This window comes from Trachemys scripta, chromosome 2 (assembly GCF_013100865.1).
Source record: "Trachemys scripta elegans isolate TJP31775 chromosome 2, CAS_Tse_1.0, whole genome shotgun sequence".
Lineage (NCBI taxonomy): Eukaryota > Metazoa > Chordata > Testudines > Emydidae > Trachemys > Trachemys scripta.
Genome location: NC_048299.1, coordinates 259,716,462 through 259,727,279, shown reverse-complemented (window position 1 = coordinate 259,727,279; position 10,818 = coordinate 259,716,462). Strand labels below are relative to the sequence as shown.

Below are 10,818 nucleotides of genomic sequence, written 5' to 3'. Positions count from 1 at the left end.
TATAACAATACTTACCTCCTTGTGAGGCTTAATTAATTAATGCTTGTACAGCACTTTGAGATCCTTGGAAAGAGGAAACTAGAAAAGAGAAAAGTATTATTCATCTTTCCTAATCATAGAAATTTAGAGTTTCCAAACTCCTTGTTAATGTTAGTCCCTTGCATACAATGCTTGCTCAGTCGTAAGTGAAAGACCCTGAATCACCACATAACTTGAAAGACAAATAGTAGAAAGGAGTGATGGTTTGTGGGCTTGTTATTAAGACAATGGTCCTTTCTACCTCTTGAATATAGATTGGGTAATGGCTGTGCAGAGGCCTCTGTGAAATAAATAACCCAAATAGCCTCAGCCCACTGTCAGTGTTGCCAACTCTTGCAATTTTTGATATTTTTCTTAAAGCCCCAGCTTCCACAGTTAGGTGATTGCAGGAGAATTTCAGCTTTCACTAACAAGGTAAGTTTCTCGCTGTCATAGCTGCAAAGAAAGCTTGTAAATGTCACATGAGTGCACCCAAAAGGCTTAAAAGCCACAGGGCAAATAAACAAACACGAAAATGTATTATTTTTGCATGTCATGATTTTTAAGACAGCCTCATGACTTTTGAGCACTGGGTATGGCAAGACTGCCTGTTGTTTAGTCACATGGCATAACTGCCATCAGATGGCAATCTCAGCAGATATTTCAAAAACAGAATAAACACAGAGACTACTTTCACTTGGAAGTGTCCCTGTTAACACAGCATTGGGGCATACTGGCAGGGCCCAGAGGAGAAGCTTGCACAGCCTAGGACAGTGGTACTCAACCCAGGGTACTCGTACCCCAAGGGGTACACAGAGGTCTTCCAGGGGGTACATCAACTCATCTAGATATTTGCCTAGTTTTACAACAGGTTATATAAAAAGCATTAGCAAAGTCAGTACAAACTAAAATTTTATACAGTCAATGACTCATTTGTACTGCTCTATATTCTATAGACTGAAATGTAAGTACAATATTTATATTCCAATTGATTTATCTTATAATTATATGGTAAAAATGAGAAAGTAAGCAATTTTCCAGTAATAGTGTGTTGTGACACTTTTGTATTTTTATGTCTGATTTAGTAACAGGTAGTTTTTAAGTGAGGTGAAACTTGGGGTAGGCAAGACAAATCAGACTCCTAAAAAGAATACAGTAGTCTAGGGAGGCTGAGAGCCACTGATCTAGCAATATTTGAACTGGAAGGCGAACATGAATAGGCTCATGTAGTAAGAGGCAGAGGCAACTGGTTCTGTCCCACAAGGTGCTGTGCACTCTAGGCCTAGTCCAGTTGAGAGCCACTGGCCTAGGACACTACTGTGCTTAGAGCAAAGATTTCCTAACAGGAATCACTTTCCATGTGCACCTTGGACTGCATGGAAACAGCCTGGAACATTTCTTCTTCTTTGTGATAAGTGAAGTTTCACTGTATTCACTATACATTAGTGCTACTGTATTTATTTAAATCCACTCATCCCTTCAAAAGAATCATTTCCATTGTGTTGTTTAATTGTGTCTATACAGCTCAGTCTATGAAAAAATAAGCTTGTATTTCAGCTGTCACCAACATTGCCCAACCTACTTCCCTACCAGTTATTTGTTTCAGCCCCTTATTACACCTTGTAAAACTAGACTGAAAGCTCTTTGGGGCAGGGGCTGTCTCACTATGAGTAAGTAACTCTTCTGCCAGGTGGAGCCAGCAGCAACCAGGGCTGGGTTCAATATCTAAGGGTTTCTTTCCATTAATACACCACAGAACCGGCTCGAGCCCCCACCTAGTAACCTGGGAAAATTACACACCACCCCTGGGCACCTCTAGAAGCAATACTTACCCACTCACAAGCACAGAGTCTGAGTATAGAAAAGAAACATTTTAATAAAAGGAGGGAAGTAACTCAGCATTAATTTGAGAAAACAGCACAAACAGGGTTCATAAACATAAAGCATGAGCAAAAGACCCACCCCCAAGTAAGTTGGGCAGTTCCCTTTCCCCCCTCAGGTTCTTAAGTCCAGCAACCCAAAAGTCCCTTTCATGTGCCCAACCCTTCTCTGCACCCCACTCACAGTTGCTGTCCTTGGTCAGTGCAGAAACAGAGCTCAGAGGTACATCTACGTAGTTCACCTCCCACCCTGGGTGAAGGAGGTAAAGAGGCTGCTTACTCGCTTGACCCCCGCAGAGCCCTGCTGGTTGCACACTGCGCCTTTCCACCTCACCAGCCACTTATCAGTCACCTTCTGATGCCACCTGCCTCCCTACTGTGACCTCTGTACATCAGTCTCTTAGTAATTTTCAGCTATTTGCAGGCTGGGCAGTAACACAGCCCCCTCTCAAGTGATTTCAGCTCTCAGTGATTTTTAGCAGGTAGGGCAGAAACATAGTTTCTACCACAAATGGTTTCAGTTCTGATTGAACAATTAAAATAACAAAAACACCTAATAAATCCTATTTAATGCTATTCTTTGAACAGTAGGGAAGAACCCTTAGTGAGGGTTTACTACCTCCTGACTAGAATATCTTTCCCCACCCATTTTATTCTTATAGGGTGCTGGCATTCAAGCCCCTGACTTAACAAGGTTCTTTCAACAGAGGGTGACCCCCCTATTTGAGCTAGGTTAAGCACAGTCCTGCTTTCCTGTATTCCTACAATAATTACAACATTGGTAACTGTATTTCACTACCCCTGCATTCAATACTAAGGTGATTTGTAACCTAACACCAGCCAAGTCTGCTGAATATCTAAGCAGAGTAGAAGCAAATTGTATTTACATAAACACACCCAAAGTCTGTCCCCCTCCCAGCTAGCTGTCAGGGAAGCATTCATTCAGACTCTGCTTACAAGTATGTCTACACAGCAAAGGAAAACCTGCAGCTGTCCTGGACCAGCCAACTTGGGCTTGCGGGCTTGGGCTGTGGGGCTGTTTCACTGCTGTGTAGACTTTTGGGCTCAGGCTGCAGCTCCCACTCCAAAGGGTCCTAAAGCCTGGACTTAAATTCAGCTGGAGCTGTCCAGAGTGGAGCTCTGGTAAATACTTTCAAACCCACAGGGCTGAAGCCCTTAGCCCTGGCACCTCCGGCAGGGCTGAAGCCTTGAGTCCCGGCGCACCCCACAGGGATGAAGCCCCGAACCCTGGCGCACCCTGTGGGGCTAAAGCCCTGAGCTCTGGCATGCCTTGCAGGGAAGAAGCCCCGAGGCCAAACGCCTCCTGCAGGGATGAAACCCCAAGCCCTAGCGCGTCCTGTGGAGCTGAAGCCCTGAGCCCTAGTGCCTCACACGGAGCACGTTTCCAGCTTGCTCAGCCCCTGTCCCTGGCAGCCGGTCCAGGATGGGGAATGGAGGGGGCCAGCTGCCAATCCCTCCCCAGCTGGGCTCTCTCTCAGGCAACTGCCATGCTGCACAGAGGCAGCAACCTGGAGCAGCAATCCTCAGCGGGCATGAGAAGTGGCTCCATCCTGCTTCCCGCCCAGGCCCGGTGCAAGAGAGAGGGGCAGAACATACCGGGACAGGGGTGCAGCAAGAGAAGGACAGAGCCCCCCGCTCCCCAGCAGGTAACTGGTGGGGCAGGGAGAGCGTGGCAGCCCCGGACTGGTGCAGGGTCGTCACTGGGAACAGGTTCCCTGGCCTCGGCTCAGCCAGATGTAGGGGCATTGCCCATGCTCTGCCTTCCCCTGCTGAGGTGTCCAAGAGCTTCGGGGAGACACTGGTGCTGTCAGTTTCCCTGAGCCAGGGCTCGCCCCAGCCAGGCCCAAAGGGGTGTGTTACCCGCTCCTGTGGCCCCAGCCCCCCCAGGAGCCGGTGGGGTTGGCTGCCCTGATCCAGGGAGGTGTGGCTGGAAGTTCCTCTCAGAGGTGACATGTGGGATGGTCACATGTGCCCCCCTTTACATTGTGCCCCCGCCTCCCCCAGTATCAGGAGGCACGAGTCATCTATGAATGTTACCACTCAAAAAAGAGATGTTGGAGTCGTGGGTAGTTCTCTGAAAACATCTGCTCAATATGCAGCAGCAGTTAAAAAAAGCAAACAGAATGTTAGGAACCATGAGGAAAAGGATAGATAATAAGACAGAATGTACATAATGCTGTGTAACAGGGCATCCTTGGTCCTGCTTCTGTCTCAGTTGACAGGCTACTCAGAGACTTTTGTGTTACAGAGTGCTAGGTATGAAAGCCTGAGTCAGCACTCGGTTCACTTGCCACTATATAAATCCAGGGTACGCCCACACCTTGAATACTAAGTGCAGCTCTGGTTGCCCCATTTCAAAAAAGATATATTAGAATTGGAAAACGTACAGAGAAGGGCAACAAAAATGATTAGGGGGATGGAACAGCTTCCATATGACGAGAGATTAAAAAGACTCGGACTGTTCAGTTTATAAAAGAGACAACTACAGGGAGATATGATAGAGGACTATAAAATCATGATTGGTGTGGAGAAAGTGAATAAGGAAGTGTTATTTACTCCTTCTCATAATACAAGAACCGGGGTCACCCAATGAAATTAATAGGCAACAGGTTTAAAATAGACAAAAGGAAGTATTTCTTCACACAATGCACAATCAACCTGTGGGACTCGTTGCCCAAAAGGTCAACTCAAAAAAGAATTAGAGAAGTTCATGGAGGATAGGTCCATTGATGACTATTAGCCAGGATGGTCAGGGATCATGGGTGGCAGGTGACCTGCTGGCTCGGGGAGACTACCCCCGCCCCTCCCTCCCACCCATGGGCCTACCCCTCCCATCCCCCTTCTCTCACGGGAGCCCAGAGCCCCCAGTCCCCATGGCCGCCAGCCCCTGAGCGCTGGGTGGGCGGGCGACCCTCCATGTGCCAGGTGGGCAGGCGGGCCATAGATCCCCGAGCCTTGGGCATGTGGGCGACCCCCCCAGCCCCCAAGTGTCGAGCGGCACGTGGTTCCCAGCCCCAGCGCCCCCAAGCTCCCCCGAGGCAGGCAGGCAGGCAGCCCCAGCGCTGGCAGTCCGCCCTCCGAGCACTACGTGGTGCAACCCCAGTGCCCAGGGCCCCCCCCAGCACTGAGCAGCCCCAGTGGCCCCAGCCACCCCAAGTCCCAGCTGCAGGCCAGCCACAGCCCCCTAGCCCTAGCCCCAGTTCCCGCTCCAGCCCCAACCGACTTCCCTGAAGAGGAGCAGCTAGCCTGTCTGGACTGGGGCCAAGAGGGAAAGGAAAGCAGGAGGGGGCCTTTCGGGCAGAGCCACACTTTGCTGTTTGGGGAGGCACAGCCTCCCTCAGCCTACGATACGTGCCGCCCATGTCTGGGATGCAACCCCAGGTTCTGGGTGTCCCTAAACCTTCGCTGTTAGAAGCTGGGACTGAACAACAGGGGATGGATCACTCAATAATTGCCCTGTTCTGCTCATTTCCTCTGAAGCATCTGGCAGCAGACAGGCTACTGGGCCAGATGGACCATTGGTCTGATCCAGTAGGGACGTTCTTATGTTCATGTTCTGTCCCAAAACCAGAACCACCCTTCTGAGTCTGTACCATTGTCGAGGCATTTGCGGTTAGTGACACTGGCTCAGCTGGAGTGGGAGTCCCTCCTAATCCAGACTATACAGAGAAAGATAGGCAAAGTGGAGAGATCAGGTAGGGGAAGGGAACTAGCCGCTGTCTTCCAAAATCAGGGGAGGAAAGTAGAGAGACTGCTCCCAGGAAGAAATGGGAGGTTAAAAGGCTGGGAGGAATGGGGTTGAGAGCGAATTTGGGTAGATTTCAGCTAGCGCTTGGTCTGGGGAGGGCCCGTCTACTGACGCATCTGTGCTTGTTGCTGGGAGGTGGGGGTGGAGAGGGATTAAGTGGTGCGCGGGGCAGGTGAGCTGCCCTCCAGGTGCCTCCTGCTGCGGACACTCCTGTGGGCTGGAGGTGGCCAGGGAGCCGCAGGAGCTGACGGGTGCCTGCAGCAGGTGGGCTGCTGCTAGTGCCTTGCCGGGGCGCGCAGCGGGCTGGGAGCGGGGCTGCCCCTGCCTCCCCTCCACGTGCAGCCCGCAGCAGGTGAGCGGAGGTGGCGCCTGGGATCAGGTGAGCGGCTGACAGGCTGCCGCCGGCCGGGGCGCTAGGCTAACCGCGGGCTTTGCTCCGCCCCCCGGCGCAGCTGGCGGCGCTCGGGGCGCTCCCGGGGCGCAGCCCTGTCCTGTCCTGTGCGCGGCGAGCGGGCGGGCTGGCTGTCGGTCGGGCTGTGCAATCACATGGTGCGCTAAGAATGCTCCAAAGATGGCGGTAGCGGTGGCGGCAGCGGCGGTCGGAGCCGGTGGCGGCGGCCGGGCGCAGCAGCGGAGCGGCTGGCTGGAAGTCCTGGTGCGGGACCGCTGGCACAAAGTCCTGGCCAACTTGGGCGAGGATGCCCTGGTGCTGAGCTGCGAGGAGCGCGCCGACGGCGCAGCCCACAACGGCGTCGGGGCCAGCGGCAACGGGGCGCCTTGCCGAGGGGCTGCCGCTGGCCGCGGGAGCCAGCCGGGCGCCGCGGGCAACCCCGGCGGGGCGGCCGAGTCCCCGGGCGGCGGCGGCAGCAGCAGCCCCAAGCCGGGGGGTGGCCCCGGGGTGCGCACCGCCTTCACCGAGCTCCCCGAGCAAGTGCCCGACGCCATCTCCAACAAGAAGCGGTGCGTGAAGGTGCAGAAGCAGGAGCTGGGCGGGCTGGGCATCAGCATCAAGGGCGGCAAGGAGAACAAGATGCCCATCCTCATCAGCAAGATCTTCAAGGGGCTGGCGGCCGACCAGACCCAGGCCCTCTACGTGGGCGATGCCATCCTGGCCGTGAACGGGACGGACCTGCGGGACGCCACCCACGACGAGGCGGTGCAAGCGCTCAAGCGGGCGGGCAAGGAGGTGCTGCTGGAAGGTAAGGGGTTAAAATGGGCCCGACGGCTCCCCCCCCTTCCCCGTCCGCGCACGGGCAGGCCGGGGTCGCCCAGCGGGGCAGGCGGGGGGTAGGTAGGGGGGAAAGACACCGTGAAGCAGGTATGTCCCAGCCACTTTCCCTGCTCCCGTGAGAGACTCACGGATCAGGGTTTTGCTGGTGCCTATGGGACAGCGGTAGGTAAGGGGTGACAGACACTGCAAAGCTGGGCACTCTTGTTACCTGTTCTCTGGCGTGTTTAGGGCGCGGCGGAGGGACATATCCGCAGCGGAGCGCTCAGATCACAAACTCCAGGGCTGTGCTAGTCTGTGTGACTGGAAAGTAAAGAGTTAATTTTTTAAAAAAAGCAGCGCTAAGATCCCCAGGCGCACAGCTCAGGACTTTGCAACTCTATAAGGAAAGCAGAGCGGATCGTACGTTAGCAGAGAGGTTCCAGCCTATGGCTAGGGAACGTTAGGAGTTAATTTGACTAAAGGAACTCCAGGAACCCCAGCTGCAAAGCTGCCGGCTTTGCAAGTTTCTCTGGGTGTATGTTTAAAAAAAAAAAAAAAAAAAAAAAAGAGGAGGAGGAGGAAAGCCTCGCCAGCCAGATCAGAACACAAACTTCAATACAGTGCAAACCTGAGCAGGGTATAAAGCGACTGCATGTCTCTGGCTACACAGCTGAGGGATTTGAAACTCTCTGTAACTGGGAGGAAAGAAGTGTGACAAAAGTCCATGAGCCACAGAGATCACACACATTGACGTGGGTTAAGTGAAAATTATCTCCAGGATCCCCAGCCTGCGGCTTTGCAGCCCTTCTTTCGGCAAGGAGAAGTGGTTAGGAAAGCCTTCCTAAACAGCTGAGATAACACATGACAGGGGGGGGGGGAAGCAGACCTCATATCCAATAGGCGGAGAGTTTGACTACTACTTTTGCTCTGCAAAAGAGGAGAGAAACAAGCAGATCAGATCACACGGGGCTATGCCAACCTGTGTGACTTAAAAAGACTGAAATTTACCCTCCCCTTCCTAGTTCATAGCAAGGGGGAAAGGGAACAAATCTGATCGAAATTGGCAAATATCTCATTGAAACATTTGCAGGGGGGAAAAAAACAGACATTGATTCCCAAGCAGCAGTGAGATGATCTTTTAGAAGCCACCTTAAAAACTGAATGCAAAAGAAGCGAGTCTCACTCTAAATGAGTTAGTTTTAGCACAGACTGTATTAAAGACCAAAAAAGAAGGCAAAGTGTTTAGGGAGGAGAGACAAAAACAAGAGAGAGGATAAGTGAAAGACCAGATAAAAAGTTCCATAGATCTCAAGACTTATTGTGAGAGGGGAGTTGAAAGCTATTTTTTTTAAAAAAAGCTTTTATAAGTGTCTTTTCCTTGAGGGTTAATTTAGATGCTAGACCCGAGAAAAGCAGAAAGAAGCATGCCTAGTGCATGTTAAAAAGAAAATGCCCTTGGTGTGTATGTGTGTGTTTTGATAAAGTGCTTGTTTGTTTGTACATAAGTTCATTTAACCAGCGGTTCTTGACCTTAGAGTCATTAGCATTTGTGGAGTGATGTGGTGAACCTGCTGCCATTTGCTCAGTCATTTGCAACCTGTCCTCCCTCTGGTTCTACTAAACAACAATACAATTTCTGATGTGTCACTGAAGAACCGTAACACCTCTTGGAATGGGGTGCATTTGAGGATCAGTTGTAAATAGCTGACTATAAGTTTATGGTATGGAAAGGGGATGAGAATCCTTGGTTTAAAACCTTATAGAGTCTGTGGGGTAAAAGACAAGGAAGAAAATTTCAGCTTACTCTGTGGCTGTGAAAGTGAGGAACTGATCAGCTTTGCATTTTATAACAACAGGACCTCAGCACCCAGAAGAAATTGGGTACTTGTTTGTCAGGGTGTTCTTATCTAATTGCCCCCTTTCTTCACCCAGCAGTGAAATAGTTCATGAAGGTCTACTAGGTCAGAGAGCAGAAAGGGAGAGGCTACTGTGGCCAAATTCCATCTTTGCTAAGAGGTTACCGACGTATGGACAGAATTTGACCTTTGGTGTTGTCTAATGATTAACATAGCAAATACTGTATAATTTTCGTAACTCTTTCCCCCTATGCATAATACATAAAATTGGACATGCAGAAGCTGTGTGACACTTATAATAGAGTCAGTGTTGTTCCCTATAGGAGCAAAGACCAGGCAGTTTGACCAGGGATTCAATCTGCTCCTGTCCATCTCCCTTTTTAAACCCTATTGCAGCTGCTGCCTTCGGCTCGTCCCTCCATTGAAATGAATGCTGATGCCTTATTTCTGCAATAGAGTAGTAGTGCTCATCACTCAATGGTGTGTTTTAATAGTCACCCCAACGGATGACTGATGCTGAAATATTTACATTGGGCCAGGTCCACTGGAGAAGCTGAAATCAGAATCTGCCATAGTGTCTCCCAGATCCTGCTATTCAGTTGACAGTGACTCTATGAAGGACAGGCAGCTTAAAACAAGAGAGCCAATTTGAGAGCCAGTTTCCCACTTTGCAGATCACTCTTCAGTGATGCCATTTAAAACAGTCCTTTTATGACTAAAGAAAGGAAAATCAAAGGTGTTTTAAACTTTGTTTTTTAAAGAGGCTGACACAGCTGGACTGATTGCCTATTGCAGTTGATGGGGGTTTTGCTGTCGCCTGCAGTGGGGACACGATTATGCCCTATATTATTTACTTGTAGTTCCCTAATACTAGCCTCCTAGAGCAGTGGTCTCCAAACTTTTTTGATCGTGCCCCCATCAGTAAAAATTTTTTGAGCACGCACCCCCTGCTGCACTGAAGCAAAAAAAAAAAAAAAAAAAAAAAAAAAAAAGCCACTCAGACTCCCACCTGATGAAGCGCAAAAAAAGCGCTCATCCTGCCGCGCATCCCCTGGGGTGCATGCACCCCACTTTGGAGACCACCGTCCTAGAGAGCTCAGTATTAAAAACAGTGTGCTTTGCAGGAAATAACACACTGGTGTGCAAGAGACAAACCTCCAGGAATTCTCCCCCATTAAAAACAATTGGCAGGGCAGAGGAACATTGCCAGCTGCTGTGCTAACAGATTAGTTCTTGTGTCATGATACGTTATTGTTGGGGAAATAATGGAATTTACTTACGCCTGCTGGGCAACAAAATCTGAAGGGGCGAGTTCAGTGCAATGGAGTTCAAAGGGCCTGATCCTGAAAGATGCTGACTCTTTCTGTTCCCAATTTGAAGTGGGTGAGGCTTGAAGGCTCACAGCAGTGAGGCCCTCATTTTATATGGTGTCCTCTAAGGAAACAGTATGCAAAAATGCTTGACCAGCTAAATGATGTATTTACAAAGTGGGAGTCAAATTGTGGTGCATTCCACATGCCAGCACAGAGGATTAAGGTGATGGAAGGCACCCCCTTATCCCGAGCTTGCCACCTGCATTGTGGGTACTAATGTGAGAGAGAGAGATGCGTATATGGGGCGCGCTGCTGCTTCCCCTCCTGCATGGCTGGCCGTGGGGAATGGGGGTGCATGCAATAGGAATGAACCTTAGCTGTAACCCCTTCTCCCCAACTGCATCAGCCAACATATCAGAGCTGGTGCAAGGGCAGCAAAACGATGCGCTGCGCCTTGCTCAGGGCTTGTGGCACATCCTCAATCTCTAACCCATCTAACATGAAAGCAAGGCAAGACCAATTTAGAGTGTATGTTTAGAGAAAGATGTTTGTGTAACTTGCTGGTCAGCGTGTGCTGTGTCCCCCTCAGTGCCCGATCCCCAGAGGAGGAGTCTGTTACAAAAATTTGAAAATAGAAAGTAATTGAGGCAGAGAGGATGCTGTTTTGGGAGCGTTAGGTGGAAGGTGCTCACACCCAGTGGTTTTAAAGAAGCTTGGAAAAAGGCAGGGGAGCTCTCCCTGACTAGCCAAGGAAGGGGGAGAACTGTAGGAA

At 50.5% G+C, this 10,818-nt stretch overlaps 1 protein-coding gene across 3 annotated transcripts in view; it reads left to right on the top strand.

Moving 5' to 3' along the window:
• The first annotated feature begins 5,487 nt into the window (after window positions 1-5,487).
• SNTB1 (syntrophin beta 1) overlaps window positions 5,488-10,818 on the top strand; it is a 158,536-nt gene continuing 153,205 nt past the window's right edge. The window contains exon 1 of one of the 3 annotated variants that reach the window (XM_034763539.1): window positions 5,488-6,866. In XM_034763539.1, coding sequence (XP_034619430.1) covers window positions 6,239-6,866 — 628 coding nt within the window. In that variant the 5' untranslated portion in view covers window positions 5,488-6,238. The remainder of the gene's footprint in view (window positions 6,867-10,818) is intronic. The other 2 variants (XM_034763537.1, XM_034763538.1) reach the window with 2 other exon arrangements.